The sequence below is a fragment of the Haliotis rubra genome, unplaced genomic scaffold (genome assembly GCF_003918875.1).
Source record: "Haliotis rubra isolate DU_JTF1 unplaced genomic scaffold, ASM391887v1 Scf134, whole genome shotgun sequence".
NCBI lineage: Eukaryota > Metazoa > Mollusca > Gastropoda > Lepetellida > Haliotidae > Haliotis > Haliotis rubra.
The window spans coordinates 1,802,712-1,827,189 of record NW_025765270.1 but is presented as its reverse complement, the minus strand read 5'-3'; the positions used below and the strand labels follow the sequence as shown (position 1 = coordinate 1,827,189).

General features: G+C 42.3%; 1 protein-coding gene across 1 annotated transcript; it reads left to right on the top strand.

Moving 5' to 3' along the window:
* Window positions 1–1,488: 1,488 nt before the first annotated feature.
* LOC124267853 (uncharacterized transporter slc-17.2-like) lies at window positions 1,489–23,983 on the top strand. Its single transcript, XM_046702844.1, has 12 exons — window positions 1,489–2,088; window positions 6,017–6,170; window positions 6,844–7,010; window positions 7,421–7,654; window positions 9,065–9,152; window positions 10,543–10,638; window positions 15,682–15,809; window positions 16,446–16,595; window positions 17,622–17,754; window positions 18,870–19,020; window positions 22,409–22,499; window positions 23,738–23,983. The coding sequence occupies exons 2-12, from the start codon at window positions 6,059–6,061 to the stop codon at window positions 23,981–23,983; spliced, it is 1,596 nt and encodes a 531-aa protein (XP_046558800.1). The 5' UTR covers window positions 1,489–2,088; window positions 6,017–6,058.
* The last annotated feature ends 495 nt before the right edge of the window (window positions 23,984–24,478 follow it).

Here is a 24,478-nt window from a genome sequence, read left to right as displayed (position 1 = left end):
AGTCGCCGGCGATCCCTAGTACTGAACTTCCTGGCCTCCCTGCCCCTGTCTAGTGCTCAGTCCCAACTCCTGACTAAATATTCTTCAAAGTTCTGTATACTGTAGACAGACAAATGTCATGTCTACAGATACCTCTTTTGCATTAGTCACACTACTTTCAGAATCATCTAGATCCAACTTTCTTTTCTCTTCTGCTGTCACATCTGCCATGTCAGCAAAGGAAGCCGTCTGCTACCCCAGGGGAGATAACTCCTGATGTAGTAAGGTTCATTCTCAAGAGTTGCCATGCTGCATAATGTAACAGTTAATTAAAAATATTTATTATCAGTATCAGGACAGTATCAGTATTAAACAGATTTTCTCAATAATGTCTGGGAAAACTGTAAGCTAATTTACTTAGAGTGGAATAATGCGAGAAAGAACATGGTAGGCACAAAGGTAAGAAAAGATAAAAAAACAGATGATAACCATATTCTGCTTACAAGAAAACAACGCTATTTATGGAAAGGTGGGGAAAACTGGTACAAGACATATCCCTTATATGCACCAATATAATATCGGTTTATTTGTACAATGTGCCAATTTTGATTATTTGATATCAGATACGGGGACAAATACCCGTATAAACGTGGATATGGATAGCGCTGAACAAGGCACGACATGTTTAGAGAAGTATATATGGCTTGAGTCCGACGTAAGTCACGATTGTCACGAGTGTGTCGTTCTTAATAAGGAAGTAAGTAAATAGTTACTAGTTTAAATAAGACAAGGATCTTTATTACAACTTTATTTCTTTTCACATGTACATGTTTTACAATAATTGGATAGTTCATAGTTCAATACATATTATCTAAACAAAATGGGTCTGACAGAGATTGATTTGGAAATTTATACCACATAATCAGCAGAAATGTAAGGAAAATGTATTATAGATAATTCCGGGAAAAGTATACCTACCCAAGTGTGCACATATACAATGTCATTATATTATATATAAACCACAGAAGCAGGGAAACCTAACTTAACTGCAGTTATAGTTCAACTCAATAAATAATGTATGGCTGTTGCTGTTTATACGAAATAATCCACTTGGCTAGACAACATAATGGGGAACAGGTTCGTACATGCAGGCACGCACGCAGGCACACACGCACCCACAGTTTCCAATACAGGCTGAATGTAATTTGAGGCTGAGTTTCCCATCTATATGGCAGACCGTTAGACGAGCATGCAAAACTGGGTCTACTGGCACCTGTTCTCTCACTTACTTCACGTGGTTCAGCCGCGTACGCCGCGGATTTACCGTTAGTGTGTTGTGACGATATCCGTTGATAATAGCTGGGTTAACATTGGTATTTAATATATAATACATCCGTTCTGCAAGATGTGCACCCGCAACTGTTGTTATATCCGCTTCATCAATAGGGGAAATGCGTTCTGCGGGTTTCACGCAAGTGTGCAGTGTTTCAATGTAAAGCTCGTCAAAGCCGCTCTGTGCACACGACTGTGAATATCTAGAATATAAACATTGATGACTGTGTGACCTACTTATGCACCATGCAGCGACAACCCAGTGGCATTGCAAAAGTTTAAGGTGAATGATCGGGATATAACACACAGCGCTATTGACCGTGCACCGTGAGTCAATAACATATAGTATTACTTTAGAATGCATGTCTACTGATGTAACAAATAACCTTTTTAATGCGGCTGGGTATCACACTTCTATTTGGTGTGGTATTTCATCACTACACGCCAACACGATAACCTGTGTATAAAATATGAACACTGAATTAGATATTAATCAGTAGCCATCGATTGGCCTACAGTTGGGTTGATCTTTGATGCATGACTGGAACAACGACTGCTGTCAGTGAACAACGCGAAGGATTACACTGAAATGCTAAATCCGAATATTCGCCGCGTCTATGAACTACTTAGACTGAGATGCTCACCTGCCAATACAATCTGACCGTTTTGAAACTGCCTTGACCTTGACCGGTGATTATTCCGGGTCATGTCCCCGAGGCATCACAGAAGCGGCTGGACGTACCCGTGCGCATTGTTTGATGTCTCCCGTGTTATACCGTGAGTGGACTTTCTTCATACAATTTATATTTCAAGCGATCACTTATTACTATACCGCTTTTACGGGTAGGACGGGTACAGTGGAGAGCCCTAGCCCAACAGTGGGACGGGTACAGTGAGGATCGCTACCCCAACAGTGGGACGGGTACAGTTAGGATCGCTAGCCCAACAGTGGGACGGGTACAGTGGGGAGCCAGTGAGACGGGTCATTCTGACCCTGGTGTCGTCAGTATAAGCAGCGTGGTTAGTGGGTGGATGTTGACGTCGACGCACATTGATGTCCTAGACGTGTCCAGTGGGACACTGTCAGATTGGTGATCCAATACTTTAGACGTGTCATTTCCATCTAGAAACATCATCAGCCTTTCTACATTATAATACGATGTGCCGTTGAGATTGACATCCAATGATCGAGGGAAAAATACCAGCGCCTTGAACATGCACTAGTTGCCTGGATATGTGCGCTATATAAATATCCTACAAAAAAGTTATAAGATACGCTGTACAAAAGCCGTGATTATTCCACGATCTTCACACTCTGGTTGTGAACGCGTGCTTGGAATGGCCGACAGCTGCTACGGCAGTGTGACAGGTGGATCAGCATATCACTGGTGGGGTTGACAACGACGACGTCGTCACAACTGGAGCTCCATCACGGTAAGCCAAATGACTACACAGAGACATTCACCTACTTTACGTAAATATTACATTACGTTTCTTAATAAATGGGAAAAGGCTGTTGTTGCTTGTATTAACACTGTCGCTATTTGAATGTGCAAACATTGGAGAAAGGGGAAATTACATTCCCAGCGATAAAGATGAAGTGTTGGTGACAAATTCTTTTCATCTAGGTACGTTCAGAAGTACAACAGTACAAAATGTGTGATATAGTGCATTGACCCTTTGCTTGAAGTTATTAGATATGCATGTTTGCCCGCGTGAGTCATTGGGTGCTTCATAGAGTATATCCTAACGATATATCCTAAACATCGATGTGTTAAACATGCTGAGTGGCGTGTGTGTTCAACTATCGTAAGTATACAAGGAATGGTCACAAGACACATGTATAACACTGATCTCTACCACTGACAGGATACAGCCTGACACGAAAATGAATCTTGTAAAGATACGATATTAAAGAGATTGTTAACTCATTTTGTCCGTTTCACCTTCTCCGTGGCCCGGTATATAGAGCGTCTGCCTGGAGTGCAGAAGTGTCTGTTGTGGCCGGTATACACCAGTAGACTATTTGTGTGTTATCCATGTCCACTAACACACACATATATAGATACACACACTGACACACACAGGGGGCGGTGGGGTAGCCTGGTGGTTAAAGCGCTGGTTCGTCACGCCGAAGACAAGGGTTCGATTCCCCACATGGGTACAGTGTGTGAAGCTCATTTCGTGTGTCCCCCGCCCTGATATTGCTGGAATATTGCTAAGGGCGGCGTAAATCTAAACTCACTCACTCACTGATATCCACATACGGCTGGAATGTGCACGGAAATCGCCATTAAAGTGTAACAGAAGATCGTGTCGCCTCGACGTTTAGCCCAATGAGTATGAAGTCGTGATATTTGAATACTAGTTGTATATTGTAATAAGTGTCTATTTTTAAGACAATGTGTCGTTGTTGCATTTACTCACATAATTTCAGAGATGAATTTGACATTTACGATAAATGATGTTTCTCGATGCACACATTTCAGTCTATCCGATGCTCGAAGATATTAAGCAATATTGGAGGGATATTGGTGATTTCGACACACAAAAATATTTTGGATATATTTTTGACGATTTTGTTTTCTCACTCATAACATAATTATTGGGCATTACTGACGGTGACTAGGTTAAATAATGAACAGAACTGTTGTTTGTGGCTAATCAATCTGATAGTAAATATCGTAGGCGAAGATCGTTGAACCATGCGTAGTCATACCTATAGGATCACCGTACTTTGGTGATCCTGTTTGAACACTATTGGTGATACTTATCCAATCAGTGTGACGTATTTTAGTGATCCTGCTTGAACACTATTGGTGTTACTTATCCAATCAGTGTGACGTACTTTAGTGATCTTGAACACTATTGTGATCTGTGACGTATTTTACGATCTTGCTAGTGTTGGCACTTATCCAATCAGTGTGACGTATTTTAGTGATCCTGCTTGAACACTATTGGTGATACTTATCCAATCAGTGTGACGTATTTTAGTGATTCCTGCTTGAACACTATTGGTGATACTTATCCAATCAGTGTGACGTATTTTAGTGATCCTGCTTGAACACTATTGGTGATACTTATCCAATCAGTGTGACGTATTTTAGTGATCCTGCTTGACCACTATTGGTGATACTTATCCAATCAGTGTGACGTATTTTAGTGATCCTGCTTGACCACTATTGGTGATACTTATCCAATCAGTGTGACGTATTTTAGTGATCCTGCTTGACCACTATTGGTGATACTTATCCAATCAGTGTGACGTATTTTAGTGATCCTGCTTGACCACTATTGGTGATACTTATCCAATCAGTGTGACGTATTTTAGTGATCCTGCTTGACCACTATTGGTGATACTTATCCAATCAGTGTGACGTATTTTAGTGATCCTGCTTGACCACTATTGGTGATACTTATCCAATCAGTGTGACGTATTTTAGTGATCCTGCTTGAACACTATTGGTAATACTTATCCAATCAGTGTAACGTATTTTAGTGAACCTGCTTGAACACTATTGGTGATACTTATCCAATCAGTGTGACGTATTTTAGTGATCCTGCTTGAACACTATTGGTGATACTTATCCAATCAGTGTGACGTATTTTAGTGATCCTGCTTGAACACTATTGGTGATACTTATCCAATCAGTGTGACGTATTTTATGATCCTGCTTGAACGCTAGTGTTGGTACTTATCCAATCAGTGTAACGTATTTTAGTGATCCTGCTTGAACACTATTGGTGATACTTATCCAATCAGTGTGACGTATTTTAGTGATCCTGCTTGAACACTATTGGTGATACTTATCCAATCAGTGTGACGTATTTTAGTGATCCTGCTTGAACGCTAGTGTTGGTACTTATCCAATCAGTGTGACGTATTTTAGTGACCCTGTGTTGACCACTATTGGTGATACTTATCCAATCAGTGTGACGTATGTTAGTGATCCTGCTTTGAACGCTAGTGTTGGTACTTATCAAATCATTGTGACTTACTTTAGTGATCCTGTGTTAGACACAGGTAAATGACCTTAGGGCGGTGCATAGCGACATGTGCTAGTTTGGCCTGATTATCGTGCAGAACAGATCAGTGAGTTACTAAGCCTTGTGGTTCATATGCATGTATGACCCATGGCTATCGGTGCAACACAGCGCACTGTAACTCTTCGTGTTTTCACCACTGAAAGCCACTGATGTAGGGCGCTTTAACACAATGACAAATGCATGGACGCAAGTCAATACGAAGTATGCATTCAGCGAGTGTAGGTACGTACTGTCGGTCGGGTTGGTTTCACATTCACTTAAAGAGCAACAACTGCTGTACATGTAAAACCTGACTCTATTGCCCACCGAAACACATTCCTAAAGACGAAACAGACAAAAAGCGTTTAAAAGTATAGGAATCGAAAACGGACCATCAGTGATGACACTAGACTGTTCGTAATAAACGTACAGTACCCACCCCTCATGTAACTCCCACCACAACGTCAAGGGGCTACATGATTGTGTTGACGATGTCAGATTGCTGGCGCTAATAAAGGGAAGCATCCAGGATAAGTACGCCCTGTCCTATTGGTAGCGCCTGATACTCGTGTAATTCACAGCACAGGGTGAAGGGACTACATGATCGTGTTAACAACAGTAAAAACCTAGCCCTTATTACTGAAGGGAACATCAATGATCAGTTGCGTTTTATTGTCAGGTCTGACTGTCCTGCTTCCCAACGTCCGGTGCTGTGTGGGAGATGGAACGTGGATACTGTAGTAATGGCGCCTTCCCCGAGACTGACCAGATGATTCCAGTGACGGACACGCCACAAGCACCTCCACCCGTGGGGGGCGGGACTAGGCTTCAAGGTGGGTACAGATGTCAACCCAGGGTGAGTTCATGACAGTCTGCCAACCCAGTGTGAGTACATGACAGTCTGTCAACCCAGGGTGAGTTCATGACAGTCTGCCAACCCAGTGTGAGTACATGACAGTCTGTAAACCAAGGGTGAGTTCATGACAGTCTGCCAACCCAGTGTGAGTACATGACAGTCTGTAAACCAAGGGTGAGTACATGACAGTCTGTCAACCCAGGGTGAGTTCATGACAGTCTGTCAACCCAGGGTCAGTTCATGACAGTCTGTCAACCCAGGGTGAGTTCATGACAGTCTGTCAACCCAGGGTGTGTTCATGACAGTCTGTCAACCCAGGGTGAGTTCATGACAGTCTGTCAACCCAGGGTGAGTTCATGACAGTCTGTCAACCCAGGGTGTGTTCATGACAAATTGCCATGCTGACCCAGCAGCAGAAATATAAAAAATACATATTGGTAACGATATATTTAGTTTTTTTTAAAAGTGAAGGGATTATGAGAAAAAGAAGATATTTGGCATCTTAGAATATGTCATATATGGCCGTGGTGTTTAATCCGGTGATAACTTTGACCACGACGATTGAGCTGACATAAGTATAATACATCTCAGTGATTGATTTTGTTATCAACTGGGAAATAGAACCAATCCTTTCTGTGTCGTCTACACAGGATCTAGCTGTTGTTCGCAGAGATGGATCTTGGCACTGATGGGTTGTTTCGGGGGAATCATGTTGGAGTCGAGTCGATCAAACCTCAGCATGGCCATCGTCTGCATGGTCAACGACACCGACAGCAACGCTAGCAACCTTACAAACAGTTCGTCAGCAGTCCATGAGGTACCTTTAGCATTTAAGAATTCAGAGAGATATTTTCAATTTTTATGAACGATTAAAAGTGTTCATTTAAATACAAATTAAAGTTCTGCTCTTAAACAATTGATTGTGTAGGGCATATAACAATACGAAATATGAAGTTACAGGCAAAATTGTTTCAAAATGTGCCCCTGTTGTTCTCGGCGATTCTTATTCAAGAAACGACAGTTAGTCGAATCGTGTCCTTATTAACAGAAACAGCTCAATATATCTCCGGATACAAATGGTTAAACGTTAATTATATAATCAGTTTCCTGCCACTTCTGACAGAAAATCAAAACTGTTTGTATCTAGTCCTTCGCATAGTTAATGTTGAGTCTGAGTGTTCATCTAATGCGTCTTAAAACAACACTCACTCAGTGTCCATTTTCTAGCATGCTGAGTTCTACTGGTCCAAGAGGGAACAATCTGGAATGCTGAGCGCGTATTTCTATGGTTTCGTAGTGATACAAATCCCAGGGGGCTGGTTGGTTGGAAGGTACGGAGGGAAGTACGTCATGTTTATCGGGATTCTGATTGGCTCCATAGCTTCTCTACTTCTACCAATCGGAGCCCGGACAACGAAATACCTTGTGTACGTACTGCGGGCGCTTGTTGGCATTTCGCAGGTAAATAGCACTGTGCAATTTGTTATCGTAGAAAGACAACAGTTTCTGTTAACGTATTTCCTCATCTGTTCATCTTTCAATGTAGGTTTTCTGTGTATTTCACTTCAAAGAAAAGAGGATAAATGTTTCGTGGGGGCCGTCATCTTGTCTTATAAAACCCATGCTGGTTGCTGTATTTCATCTTCAATCCTCTCCGAAAGTTCTGATGTTTACATTCTACATACCTATAGTCCGTTTGGCTCAAAATCGGACCGATGAATTGCAATCTAACTCGAAACCTAATAAATATATAACACTCAGTGAAACGCTGATCATAATCAAAACGTCAGACCAACTCTGTGATTCGTTTGCAGAATGTATGTCCTAAAATTAAAACAGTTGTTTAACTTGCTATCATTAAAATTTTGACACATTTCATTATTTTGTACGAGGGAGGAGTGCAGAGAAAGGGACAGCCAGGTGTTAGAGAAGCACGTGCACAAGTGCCGACAAAGTTATTGATTCATTAATCTGTGCTGTGGTGTCTCCACCCTTTCTCGCACACATGGCTGTCCCTTTCTCTGCACTCCTCCCTCGTAACAAATAGTGAACTGTCTCAATATTTTCATGATAGCAAGTTAAACAACTTTTTATATATTTAGGACATAAATTCTGCAAAAACCTCACAGAGTTGGTCTGACGTTTTGATCATGATCAGTGTTTCATTGAGTATTTTATGTTTATTAGCTTTCGAGTTAGATTGCAATTCATCGGTCCGCTTTTGAGCCAAACGGACTATACGTTCTAGATAGAAGTGCACGCGCTCTGTGAATCATACAGCACAAACTGACAGACGTTTAGAACGGGTGACATTTAGTTAATGAAGTAACGGTATACAGGCACCTCGTCGCTGCAGACTGTCTAATTGTATTTGTCATGATTTTGATTTTATGATACGTGTTATTAACACCATCAAGAATAGGACTTGCATGACGAAATTCAGGGACAATGAAAGTAAGGACAATGACATTTAGCCATGACTTGTCAACTGTCAAAGCGTCACTGCCTGTCTCTTGTGTGGCAAAGGAAGGAACACCATCCCCTAATGTTGAAGACATGCCCGCGTGGTGGCTGATGAAGCTCTTTACCATCAGGGGATAATTAGCTACCTGTACCTGCAGCATTATGCTGCTTGGTTGCATCCAGATGAAAGACTTAGGATCATAGGAAGTATTGTACTTAAACCTGCACATTGTTAGAGATATACAGTTCATCGTAAGTAGGTTTAGCTGGTTCAAATAGTCAGGGTAGTTGGCTCAGTACAATGGAGATACCCCGGGTAATATTCAGTTGTTGATGATACAAGGAACATCATTTGTGTATTGTAATATGACTGACGACTGTAAGTGTGTTTTGTTACCTTTTCCCTAGGGTGTGTACATGTTGACTATGCAGTCCTTGTGGGGCAGGTGGGCGCCGCCATTAGAGAGGACAAAGTTGATAGCTGTGTCCTTTTCAGGTAATATTGGTGAAGACTTGAAGACCCGACGACCACTAGCGGTCCGCTGGAATTAGGCATGAGTAGTGATAATGTTGTGGATAGGTGTATTTGAGACTTGGATTACTCGTATATACTCTACTGCTAACTATCATTCAAACCTCTATTGATTTCTTTCATCAATCCGTCCGGAGACAATGATGGAGGGCTATAGTTATGTTTCAGTCAGATGCCTCGCAGAATGACGTTGTTTGTCGAGTCACCGTCCATAGAAACACGTTCATGGTGACGTTTTTAGTGTATAAGTCATTTTATAGACTGCCCTTGCAGTGGCCGCCCGATACTAACGCTAGCATGATGGATTTGAAAATTACACTCCGACAAAGGTTCCAGGTAGCAACCTTTACAGACCGTACCATACCTGGCAACAGAGGTACATATGCCAGAGTGGGTGAGTGAGTGACTGTAGTTTTACACCGCTTTTAGCAATATTCAAGAATATCACAGCGGGGGAAATGGCTTCATCATATGCCAGAACAGTTGGACGACTCTACACGTGAGTGTACTTGTAAGTTCTCTACACCACATTCTGCTGCACCAGAACAGTCCTGGAGTGACGTGTCAACACTATAAGCTCAGACCACACGTTTCCCATGCTGTACACAGTATCTTAATCAATGTTAATGTTGCCCTGGCCTGCTAGATGCCCTGATTTGTCACCCAATGAACACGTCTGGGGTGAAATGGAGCTATGTTTACCACACCATCCAAATCCTCCAACAACGCTGCAGGAACTCAACCAAATCCTTCCTCGGACATGGACTCATCTTCCCTAGAACTGTCATCGACCTATAATGGCTTCAATGAGCCGAAGATACCCGGCCTCTACCATGTGAGGGGCGGTGGGGTAGCCTAATGGTTAAAGCGTTGGCTCGTCACGCCGAAAACCCGGGTTCGAATCCCCACATGGGTACAATGTGTGAAGCCCATTTCTGGTGTCCCCCGCCGTGATGTTGCTGGAATATTGCTAAGAGCGGCGTAAAACCAAACTCAGTCAGTCAGTCTACCATGTGAACTTGTTTGTGATCCTACTGGGGTATACTAGGTGCGCTGTTCTTATTGACTGTTGATCGTTACTGTATTATGGAACTGTTGTCCATGTATAAACATATCATTCGCCGCAGTATAAGTGAAACTCTGTTTTATGTGTGTCACAAAACATCTGCCTCTGAGTGTACTAGTGTACAGGTTTCGATCAGTTCCCAGAACACCAAACTTCCTGCAACCTAACCCCGTTGTAAAGTTTCAACCGTCCAGAACATCGATGCCCATTGGCAGTAGTACCATTGTGCAATACTTCACGTGTCCCTAGACCTCCTGGCCTCTGTGCTGAACCGAGTTTATATTACAGGTCCAAAGATTGGGAGTATTGCCGTGTTCGTCATGTCGGGGTATCTGTGCCAGTACGGTTTCGACAATGGATGGGGCTCTATGTTTTATATAACAGGTAAAAGAATACTACTCTTTTGTCATTGCACTTTGTTAATTTGAGAAGGACTTAACAAACAGGCAAAACAATTGTGTGATCTATAACATTTGGTACATACATGTAAATGTACATAAGGTGAATGATGTATAAGATGGCGTAGAAGATAGCTGCACTTGAAAACGACGTGTGTGTGTGGCGTCTTGTATTATACTCACGATTGAATGTGTCGGCACATCCCCTATTTTATATAAAACTGTAGTTTGTTCTTAGGAGTAAACATGGGACAACATTGACTCATTGTGTCGTGCTAAGAACTATGGCGGTACGTAAACAATGTGATCATATCAAGGATTCTGGCATACAACCCTCAAGAAATCACTTAAGTATCAATAAAGGAGAGTACAATGTCAATATCTGGTGTAACCTCAGCTAACCGCAATGACATCCCTACCCCTCCTCCTCTTTGAGAGTATCAGACGTTGAATTGGACGTTGAGGTATAGCGTTCCATCCTTGATGGAGGGTTTGTTCCAATGCATTGAGATTTTGTACTAGGGGGCCTCGATGGCGTATTCTGCGATCTATTATTTCCAAAACATGCTCTTTGGGTATGTACTCCTGGCGGGCAAAGGTAGAGTTGTTTACCTCCTCTTGACGTTAGAAATCACCTTCAGTACGTGCGGGTTGTGGTCTAGCACTGCCGTCAATGAACGTGCACGTTGTGGTCTAGCATTGCCGTCAATCTTTAAGCAGCTGTCAGTTGATCAGGCCCTATAACGAAATCACTTGATTTATCGAGCTGCAAGAAGAGAGCAAGAGCACGTGATGCTCGCCTTTGATCCAAGCACGTGCATATCTAAAATCAATGTATGGTTGCTCCCGAAGACTCAAAATAATCATACAAACATATTCATTATATGAATATAAACGTATAAACTATATACTTTTCCCCATATTAATAATCCAGACTAATGACGGTTTACTGTTTGCCCATTGACGTACCACAACTACATCAACCGCGCCCAAGATCACGTTATTACCGGCCTCGCTGTCCCTAGACACCGCGCCCAGACAACAGCATACCGGCTCATAGCCACATACACCGTCCAGAACATCGATGCCCATTGGCAGTAGTACCGTTGTGCAATACTTCACGTGTCCCCAGACCTCCTGGCCTCTATGCTGAACCGAGTTTATATTACAGGTCCAAAGATTGGGAAGTATTGCCGTGTTCGTCATGTCACAGGGACCATTATCTATGCCAGTACGGTTTCGACAATGGATGGGGCTCTATGTTTTATACCATAACAGGTAAAAGAATACTACTCTTTTGTCATTTCACTTAATTGTTAATTTGAGAAAGGACTAAACAAAAGGCAAAAAAAAACATTTATGTGATCTATCACATTTGGTGCATTCATGTAAAATGTACATAAGGTGAATGATGTATAAGATGGCGTAGAAGATAGCTGCACTTGAAAACGACGTGTGTGTGGCTCTTGTATTATACTCATGAACGAATGTATCGGCACATCCCATATTCTATATAGTTTATGTAGTTTATTCATAGGAGTAAACATGGGACAACATTGACTCATTGTGTCGTGCTAAGAACTATGGTGTTACGTTAACAATGTGATCATATCAAGGATTCTGGCATACAACCCTCAAGAAATCACTTAAGTATCAATAACGGAGAGTACAATGTCAATATCTGGTGTAACCTCATCTAACCACTAATGACATCCCTACCCCTCCTCCTCTTTGAGAGTATCAGACGTTGAATTGACGTTGAGGGGTATAGCGTTCGATCCTTGAAGGAGGGTTTGTTCCAATGCATTGAGATTTTGTACTAGGGGGCCTCGATGGCGTATTCTGCGATCTATTATTTCCAAAACATGCTCCTTGGGGTTGAGGTATACCCTACGGGCAAAAGGTGGACGTTAGAAATCACCTTCAGTACGTGCACGTTGTGGTACCACATCGCCGTCAATAAACGTGCACGTTGTGGAAGCATCGCCGTCAATAAACGTGCACGGTTGTGGTCTAGCACTGCCGTCAATGAACACTGGCCGTGTGTTCCAAGGATGGTCATCGAAAAGTGATATTGTCTAAGATGTCAGTGATGTTCCGTTGCCCATTCAGAATTTGTCTGGTCACAAGGTCAAGTTTACAGTCATGTGAGAGGCACCTCCATCACTGAACCCCCGCCAAACCGTACCTGCTCCACGATTGGCGGCTGTGCATATGCAGTATTTCTGCGGCGCCAAAAACTCTGGGCCATCAGTCAGGAACAAAAGGAATTCACTATCGTCCGACCTTCCTCATGACCTTTCCCATGACCTCAAAGTGCAGTGACGTCGACCTTGACACCAAGTTCTGGTGGAATAACCGTCATATGGTGTGGGGTGTGGTTCACGTACATACACTGTATACACCCTGCAGGTGGAATAACCGTCATATGGTGTGGGGTGTGGTTCACGTACATACACTGTATACACCCTGCAGGTGGAATAACCGTCATATGGTGTGGGGTGTGGTTCACGTACATACACTGTATACACCCTGCAGGTGGAATAACCGTCATATGGTGTGGGGTGTGGTTCACGTACATACACTGTATACACCCTGCAGGTGGAATAACCGTCATATGGTGTGGGTGTGGTTCACGTACATACACCGTATATGGTGTGCACCCTGCAGGTGGAATAACCGTCATATGGTGTGGGGTGTGGTTCACGTACATACACTGTATACCCTGCAGGTGGAATACCGTCATGCAGGTGTGGTTCACGTACATGGGTGGAATAACCGTCATATGGTGTGGGGTGTGGTTCACGTACATACATACACTGTATACACCGTATACCCCTGCAGGTGGAATAACCGTCATATGGTGTGGGGTGTGGTTCACGTACATACACTGTATACATCCCTGCAGGTGGAATAACCGTCATATGGTGTGGGGTGTGGTTCACGTACATACACTGTATACACCCTGCAGGTGGAATAACCGTCATATGGTGTGGGGTGTGGTTCACGTACATACACTGTATACACCCTGCAGGTGGAATAACCGTCATATGGTGTGGGTGTGGTTCACGTACATACACTGTATACACCCTGCAGGTGGAATAACCGTCATATGGTGTGGGTGTGGTTCACGTACATACACTGTATACACCCTGCAGGTGGAATAACCGTCATATGGTGTGGGGTGTGGTTCACGTACATACACTGTATACTCCCCGTGCAGGTGGAATAACCGTCATATGGTGTGGGTGTGTGGTTCACGTACATACACTGTATACTCCCTGCAGGTGGAATAACCGTCATATGGTGTGGTGGGTTCACCATACACTGTATACTCCCTGCAGGTGGAATAACCGTCATATGGTGGGGTGTGGTTCACGTACATACACTGTATACTCCCTGCAGGTGGAATAACCGTCATATGGTGTGGGGTGTGGTTCACGTACATACACTGTATACACCCTGCAGGTGGAATAACCGTCATATGGTGTGGGGTGTGGTTCACGTACATACACTGTATACCCCTGCAGGTGGAATAACCGTCATATGGTGTGGTGTGTGGTTCACGTACATACACTGTATACTCCCTGCAGGTGGAATAACCGTCATATGGTGTGTGGGGTTCACGTACATACACTGTATACACCCCTGGTGGAATAACCGTCATATGGTGTTGGGTGGTTCATACACTGTATACTCCCTGCAGGTGGAATAACCGTCATATGGTGTGGGGTGTGGTTCACGTACATACACTGTATATACTCTGCAGGTGGAATAACCGTCATATGGTGTGGGGTGTGGTTCACGTACATACACTGTATACACCCTGCAGGTGGAATAACCGTCATATGGTGTGTCATATGGTGTGGTTCACGTACATACACTGTATACACCCTGCAGGTGGAATAACCGTCATATGGTGTGGTGTGTGGTTCACGTACATACACTGTATATACTCTGCAGGTGGAATAACCGTCATATGGTGTGGTGTGTGGTTCACGTACATACACTGTATACTCCCTGCAGGTGGAATAACCGTCATATGGTGTGGGGTGTGGTTCACGTACATACACTGTATACTCCCTGCAGGTGGAATAACCGTCATATGGTGTGGGTGTGGTTCACGTACATACACTGTATACTCCCTGCAGGTGGAATAACCGTCATATGGTGTGGGTGTGGTTCACGTACATACACTGTATACCCCTGCAGGTGGAATAACCGTCATATGGTGTGGGGTGTGGTTCACGTACATACACTGTGTATACCCCTGCAGGTGGAATAACCGTCATATGGTGTGGGGTGTGGTTCACGTACATACACTGTATACTCCCTGCAGGTGGAATAACCGTCATATGGTGTGGGGTGTGGTTCACGTACATACACTGTATATACTCTGCAGGTGGAATAACCGTCATATGGTGTGGGGTGTGGTTCACATACATACACTGTATACACCCTGCAGGTGGAATAACCGTCATATGGTGTGGGGTGTGGTTCACGTACATACACTGTATACTCCCTGCAGGTGGAATAACCGTCATATGGTGTGGGTGTGGTTCACGTACATACACTGTATACTCCCTGCAGGTGGAATAACCGTCATATGGTGTGGGGTGTGGTTCACGTACATACACTGTATATACTCTGCAGGTGGAATAACCGTCATATGGTGTGGGGTGTGGTTCACGTACATACACTGTATACCCTGCAGGTGGAATAACCTTCATATGGTGTGGGGTGTGGTTCACGTACATACACTGTATACTCCCTGCAGGTGGAATAACCGTCATATGGTGTGGGGTGTGGTTCACGTACATACACTGTATATACTCTGCAGGTGGAATAACCTTCATATGGTGTGGGGTGTGGTTCACGTACATACACTGTATATACTCTGCAGGTGGAATAACCGTCATATGGTGTGGGGTGTGGTTCACGTACATACACTGTATACTCCCTGCAGGTGGAATAACCGTCATATGGTATGGGATATGGTTCACGTACATACACTGTATATACTCTGCAGGTGGAATAACCGTCATATGGTGTGGGATGTGGTTCTGTACCGTCGCTAGCACACCGTCTCAGCATCCTCGGATCTCAGAGCAGGAGAAAAACTACATCACAGGGAGCATCGGGGAGAAAGACACCAAGGTAAGCTATGATAGTGGGATCTTAACACTTTTATTTCACATGCTTATTTCTATATACTCTGTTAAAGTACAATATTCTAAGTAAATCTAACCTGTCCATGTAGCAGAACGTTAATGTTGTTTTACGCCGCACTCTGCAATATTCCACCGATATGGCGGTGATCTGAATATTATCGAGTCTGGACCAGACAATCCAGTGATCAACATCGTGAGCATCAACCTACGCAACTGGTATACGATGTCATGGGTCAGCGAAAATGACCATTCGATCCCGTTAGTCGCCTCATACGACAAGCATGAGTTGCTGAAGACCAGTTCTTCACGGGTATCATATTAGGTAAATTCTTAAGATTATCTGCAAAGATTAATTTTATCAATATTATATGAAGTCTCTTTCATCTTATAGAACTGAAGTTGCTCGTGATGCAACCACTACCGTACTGGGATAAGAGTACTTATATTTGGATCGTGATAAACGTGTAATATTTCGGATTAATAAGCAAGAGGTGTATTCACACTGGTACACACGTAAATTTTAATTTGGAAATAGTTCAGTGTTACTATAGCACCATGCTCCCTATTGTTTGGACATTTGTATGATAGTATCTCGCTGTTGATGGTGTTGTACCTGTGACAGAGTCCGCCAACGCCGTGGGTGGCAATGTTGACGTCCCCAGCGACGTGGGCATGTCTCACCGCACAACTGTGCTTCAACTGGACGGCATATACACTGACAACCATCACACCGACGTATCTGAAAGAAGTGCTGAGTTTCGACATTGCTGAGGTACGTACAGTGTCACTTGTATACGATGCATATAATGGCATGATCAAACATATCCAACAACGGCTACATTTACAACAACGGCTATATTTCCAACGACGACATCTTGCACAACGACTTCAAACAACGACTACATCTGAAACGTGAACACAGAGTATACGACTACAGTATCCCATCTTATGTGACATTTTCTCTGCAATATACCGTGGAAGTAGCATTGCTAAACCTGTAGTAGTGATGTTATTATTTAGAAAACTTCTGCATTGACTAAATGTTTGGGAACAATTGTCAACATGGCAGCTGAAAGAGCTGTGTCTTTCCAGTCCCCACACAGGTCTGACACCAAACACTCTCACTTCACGTCGCGTTGTATGATTAATAGAAAATATACAATTAATGAGAGAAAACATTTGAAAATTGTATATATGCATCAAATGATACTTTGTGACTTTTTCAGGTACAGAACATTTGATTGTTTGTTTGTTTTCTAAATAACATATTATTGCATCAACGTTGAGAGTTTCTATGAGATAAATATGTCATTGGAAAAGATGGCCCCAAAGATGACATGGGCCAAGTCGTGTAGGTCGCGCAGTTCGGCAAACGGTTGCCTCCCTTTGACCTGCAAGGAAAAAATGCACAATGTGTATAGGTTCAAAAACCTGACTATTGTTTTCTTGGTTCATCATCACCATGCCAGGCCTCATTGGTTTATCAAAGTGGTGAAATCACACCATGTAAATGAAATAATTAAAAGAGCAGGATAAACCTATTCACGCTCCAACGCCCATTTGAATGCCGGGTTAGAACTCGCCTAACGCAGCAGGTGCTACTGGTAGAGTGCTACTTAGAGGTTCTAGGGGTTATGCTCGCCGACTTCTATGATTGTCGTAGACGTCGATCAGATGTGATGATATCAATCACTGTATTATGTACAGGCCGTCGTCATGCTGCTGGAATATGCTGGAATATTGCTGAGCTCGACGTAAATCAATATATAATAAACTGTATATTTCTTCGTCTTTGAAGAACGGGCTTCTGACATCCATCGCTTTTGCTAGCCAGGCCGTGTCCTCTGTGATAGCTGGTCAGTTGGCTGACTACTTGCGGTCAAGGAAATACCTCAGCACTACGGCCACACGGAGGATCTTCCAAACTGTCGGTCAGTGTCACTTATACATTCATATAGTTTTGCCCGTGATGATCCGGGTTAGAATTGATCTTCACAGTAACAAATGCTTGTCGTAAGAGGCGACAACTGGGATCGGGTGGTCAGACTCGCTGACTTGGTAGATCGATGTTGTTGATCACTGGATTGTCTGGTCCAGCCATATAGCTCTAATAATGAAGAGTGTGGCGTTAAACAATAAACAAAAAATATACAATTTTTAGTGCGGGATAACACTCACTCACTCATATGGTTTCCAATGAAAAAGCAACTTAACAAAGTTAAAAGATGAAACATTTTCTAGGCTAATGGTATTTGGCATTGCTAAACAAAATTGGTGGTTGATTGGTATAGAATATATAGAATGCTTCTACTATACATGTATGTCTTTATTGTAACTGTCAAGCAAAGCACGTTCAACAGTGAATCCACGCACTAATACGGATTCACACCAGTGATGTGTGACTGTCAAAGATGCACCAGGGTCACTGACATGTGGGATGTCAGTGCATGATGCACCAGTGATCGCTGTCAAAGATGTGTAACGGGATGTCAACAGGATGTCAGTTCATGATGCACCAGTGATCACTGTCAAAGATGTGTGACACAGTGATCACCAGCGTCTCATGGCATGATCACTGGATGTCAGTGCATGATGCACCAGTGATCACTGTCAAAGATGTGTGACAGGATGTCAGTGCATGATGCACCAGTGATCACTGTCAAAGATGTGTAATGTCAGGATGTACCAGTGATCACTGTCAAAGATGTGTGACAGGATGTCAGTGCATGATGCACCAGTGATCACTGTCAAAGATGTGTAACGGGATGTCAGTGCATGATGCACCAGTGATCACTTTCAAAGATGTGTAACGGGATGTCAGTTCATGATGCACCAGTGATCACTGTCAAAGAAGTGTAACAGGATGTCAGTGCATGACACACCAGTGATCATGATGTATGACGCATGATGTATCGCGTCCACACTGTGAGTGTTGTTAGAGACATACACGGTAACATTGGTGTATACATACTGACGACAGGTTGACCCGACACTGTTGTCCAGGGCTGTATGCATGTTACCATCTCTTGATTATCTGGAATTCCAGCCTTCCTGGGAGCAGGTGCGTGTCTGATAGGGACGGGGTTCGTGGGTGCTGAACGGCGCTATGTCGCCATCGCTCTGCTTACAACAGCCATGTGGTTTATGGGGGTGTCAACGGCAGGGTACCTCGTCAACTTCGTCGACTTCGCACCAAGGTAGGTGACTCCTGATTGGGATTCCGGGTTAGAATAAATCCCAGGCCGGCATACTATACCCAGTATGTTGGTGACTGTGGTGTTAAAGGGACACTGTACAGTTCCCCGGGACTGGTTGCTGCTTTTGTTATTGTTTCTTCCCTGCGAGTACCCGGATGATTTCCCAGAATTCTTGACTGGGTGGCGATCTCTGCTGCGCCACCTTCAAACGCAATCGGTAGTATAAGTATGATATGTATATCTTGACATTGATCAAAAATGATGTAATCTTTTTTACTCAATAATATTTACATCTTCATTATTATGATAACAAATGAAACCATTTGGATGTTTAACTTCATCTGCCAGTGGTAAAATATATGGTAGGACTGAAAAAACCGAAGTCAATGTACGTCTTTATATTTTTGTCTTATAATCTTAATTAATTTATTATCATATTTGTATGCATTTGGGAACTTCGTAAGAAGTACACGATCTGTTTTTAGTGAATTTATAACATGACTGTAATATCTAGACATTTGATTTATTGCCAACGTGAGTCATGTTTCACACACACGCCCTAAGTGCGATCTGGTGTATGTTGTCTGTCTCATCGAAATGCACGACTAAAAAATGAAGTGGAATGATTCTGCAGAATGCTACAACAAATGAATAAAAAGTAAAATGAATAAAAGTACAAAATATAAAAATTAAATCCGACTAAAGTTATAGCAATAATATCGAGGAATGTATCCATCAATATCAGCATAAAGGTATGATATGCCATTCATCTGCAGCTGACAAAGAAACCTGTTCCATGTCATGTGTCTTTTAACAGTCTAATATGCAAAAATATTGTATAAATCGTTAAAACTAGTGATGCACAGGAACGATTTTTATTGATAGAAAACTGTTTTATTGCAGTCGATGGGTCGATCCAAGCTTCTACATGCAACTCAAAGAAGTAATAACTAGTGAGGGTTTCTTAACTGCTCACGTGGCTGTTTCCGGTTTTTCACATTGGTGTATAGTCTCATTGTCAACCATGACAGCGCACCTGACAACTATTTGCATGATGTCCACCATTCTTTTGAAAGTTCGTTAGACAACAATGAGCAATCAATCAACGTATTGGCTGTTAATCCTTTGAAGGAAAGACGTTTATACACAGGCACTTTACGACAAGGTGTATTCAGTATACGTTAGTAAATCTAGTAATTAATCAATCAGCGTGTTATTGGTTAATGGTTTAATCGATGTTTGTTTTATTTACTCGGCTGATATTTCCTCTTGCTGCACTATATGCGCATATTACAATACAATACAATACAATACAATACAGTATAGTACAGTACAGTACAGTACAGTACAGTACAGTACAATACAATACAATACAATACAATACAATACAGTACAATACAATACAGTATAGTTTATTAAAGTCTCACCATTTGTACAGCAAGAGCTAAAATACAGCAGTTTGATTATTATAAAAGCAAAGGTACAAATGCCCCCCAAATGGGTTAGAACTGTATTTTACAAAATTAGTGTAACTTTATAACTATGGAAAAAGAGATAAAATGTTACATATTATTATAAACATAGGCACAATATAAAAATATAAATATAAGGAATTTAAGTGATGAAATGCACATATAAAGATAAAATATTAAGTCTGTTGTTATATTATACATAAAGTAATTTCCTACGCATAAACATTTTGAGGCACATGCTTCCTAAACGTGGCAAATTACAATGGTTATTTATAATGGTAGTATCTACAGGAGTATTATAAAACATATTCTTAAAATAAAAAGTACGGATATCGTCATAAAAGGGACAGTGTAAGAGGAAGTGTGTGTTCGTCTTCAACTTGGTATGTACAGTGTTTGCAGTAGCATTGTGAAGCGGGAATAAGACGGGAGCAGTATCGGCCCGTTTCTATCTCGAGTTTTAGGGAGCCACATCTTAAGGAAGCAAGTATCCCTTGCTGGTATCTTGGAAGTCGAGTGTAACCCTCAGTGTCCAATTCAGTCTTAAAAAGTTTAAAAGTTCTCAGTTTTGGTGTTGACTGGACGCTGTCCTTCCAACGTTGTTGATCAATAGAGACAAGTCTGGGTAAAATGTTATTTAAAACCCATGTAGATGATTTGTCCGTGGTATTTAGCAGGTCTATCAGCTCAAGTTCACTGTAGATACGTTGTAGCTTCTTCTCCCGGGACTTTCCTCTTGTAAGTGACCACTGGTGATTTCTGTAGGTCAGTCTAGTCGTGGGTATTCACTGTGACCTACACCACAGTCGGGTAGCATCCGGATACAGTTTAAACTGACAGTCGAACCATCCCATATCTCCTCGTACATACATAACATGTAATACATTTGTCATACCAGATCTTAATTAATAATGCTGAATATTTACTCCAGACACGAGAAGTGCTAAATGGGAACCTTTGTCGGGTAATCTGAGTGGTGTTACCACTAATTATACCTGTTATAAACTCATTAACTGACCACCAAGTGAATGATGAGAAACAAGGTCGGGTGGGGTTATACCACCAACCATCGGTTAGCAAGAGAGCAGTAATCGCTGTATTGCATGCAATCTTAATTGCCTAAAACCACTTAGGGGTAGACACTGTTTTATGGATACGAACGGAGCTTCATTGTTTCATAAGAAATAATGCATGTAAGCATTTGCTGTGTACTAAAGTTCAAAACTGTATATGCCTATTACCCGAAGTAAATTTTAAGATTTTCCTAGCAGTGAAAAAGTGAGGTTGATTTAGTTTACGGATTCATATAAATGAGACGTGTGTTTTTATTATCCTAGGTCAATAGACACCACAGTATCACGTGACATGATTAGTATGAGATAAGAACAAACTTGCTGGATAACAACGCCTTTATTCATCCATAACGTTTGTCCTCATCTGTCTCTCTAACTTCTTACAATGCCACACAAAGAAGTTATGATTAATATCCAGGTAAAAAACATAACTAGAATCAAGATGGATCGGTCAGCATGCCATCCACGCATCAGAAACTCCGACAAAGCTTACACTGCTGGGATACTTTATTACAATAAGACAAGAACTACCAGGGATATTTGAAATAAGGGCATGTGATAGACATCCGCAGTTCTTATTGTCCCATTGTTTAGGTTGAAGAAATTCTGCCAAGGTGGACAGCTGCCCAGTCCCCGTGTCTGTCACGGTCGAAGGAGCAGGAACTGACCACCTGGTAGCTGGGCGATTGTTTGCGCGAACCATTAATCGCTCTGGATCAGTGCCCCTTTAAGAACAATCACTGACACACTGTCTCTCGACACAAGATTCCATTTTTCTCTACATAAAGAACAGACAACGCGTAACCTTACCTAGGAAATTGAAAGATTCCTGTCAACTTTCAGATATGCTGGTATACTGGTAGGTGTCTCCAGCACTGTCTCCACATTGCCAGGAATGGTGGCACCGCTCATCGCCGGAGCTTTCACCCCTAATGTAAGTGTGACATTCGTTAACCCACACGGAACAAAATACAAACGCACCCGTAGGGTCATCCGGCTAGAATGTAGGTGATTGGAGAAAAAAGTCATCGGAAAAATAACTATCATAAAACATCCTGTTCTCCGTTTGTTTACTTTGTTTATGCTGTATTTTATAAATACTATTTCACTTTCATCTTCAGTGATAAAACATCCTGTTCTCCAGTTATTTGTAAAATCTAATTCAACACTTACGTCTTCAAATAATCTTCAGTAATAAAAACATCCTGTTGTCCAGTTATTTGCCTAAACTGTTATAAAAACGTCCTGTTCTCCAGTTATTTATAAAAACTATTTCACTTTCAAGTTGATTAAAATAAAATATGCTGAGACAGTTGATGTAGTGCTATTCCAGATGACAGTGATGTGATCTGTTCATTTTATAATGTCATGTATTATACTGGAATAAATACATTAATTTTATAAGTTACGTTCCAATGTGGTTCAGAGAAATGTATGTAGTGCTATTGAAGATAATATTGTTATATGACTATATTTCCTATGATTTTTCTCCTACCATCAGAGTGTCCCCAACTAGCTCTTCGTCTGGGAGACTTTATGAGTGAGGGGACGTGGCTAATAACTTGTAATCCTACTCTGATTGGTATATTTGTCACAATGTCAATCACTGAATTCTCAGGCAAAGATTTCATGCCATAGGCAAGCTGCAGTCAATTAGATAGAGACGAAACAAAAACCGGAAAACCCGTCATTTGGCCTATTGCTTGGCTGTGCTGTTTCCGGGTCTGTGTAGGATCTTATTGGTTATTAAACGCTTCCCTTGCTTAAACTTCGATCTTGGATAAACCCAGGTGGTACGTTACTAAATACGAGTTTTTCGATTTATGGAAACAAAGTACATGAACATGGGTACAAGTATTAAAAGGAACTGGCGTGAGATATCACAAGTTCTATTCTATGCTGTAGAAAATTAGCATGGTTCTATTGGTACTGAAAAATCATTATTACGTCGGATGCAATGCCAAAAGTAAATTCCACTTTAAATGAATGACTGCTGAGAAAACTAAATGGTGTTATATTTTTTAATTTTGTTTCAAGTTCATACAAGTTATATTGATAGGATCATTAAAACTTGCTGATGTTGCGTGTGATCGAAACTGCCGACCCAATGTTGTACCGTGTTGTCTACACGGTGACATCTAATTGCTCAGTGTGTTCTTTCCCTCCCAACAGAAAACTCAGGAGGAATGGCGGAACGTCTTCTACGTGTGTGGGGGGTTCTGTCTCCTAGGAACTGTTGTGTTCGGCACCCAGGCCCGGGGGGAGGTGCAGCCCTGGGCCGTGAACCACGGGGAGGTCGTCGTGGGAGAGGGAGAGGGGGTGCCGATGATGGAAATAGTCGCTGTCAATGATGACAGGTGTGATACACTCAAACACATCATTTCATCTGACAAAGATATAAAGGAAGTTGCTTTTTAATTGACAGTATGTTTTCTCTTCAAGACAGATTGTGTTATCAGTGAATCGTATTTCTGTTAAATGACAAGGTCACAGTTGGTGGTGCAACACAAACACGTGCAGTGTGGTCCTAGAAACATAGTCATGAAGCGATCTCGTCCAACACGTGCTCTGTGGTCCTAGAAACATGGTCATGAAGCGATCTCGTCCAACACGTGCAGTGTGGTCCTAGAAACATAATCATGAAGCGATCTCGTCCAACACGTGCTCTGTGGTCCTAGAAACATGGTCATGAAGCGATCTCGTCCAACACGTGCAGTGTGGTCCTAGAAACATAATCATGAAGCGATCTCGTCCAACACGTGCAGTGTGGTCCTAGAAACATAGTCATGAAGCGATCTCGTCCAACACGTGCAGTGTGGTCCTAGAAACATAATCATGAAGCGATCTCGTCCAACACGTGCAGTGTGGTCCTAGAAACATAATCATGAAGCGATCTCGTCCAACACGTGCTCT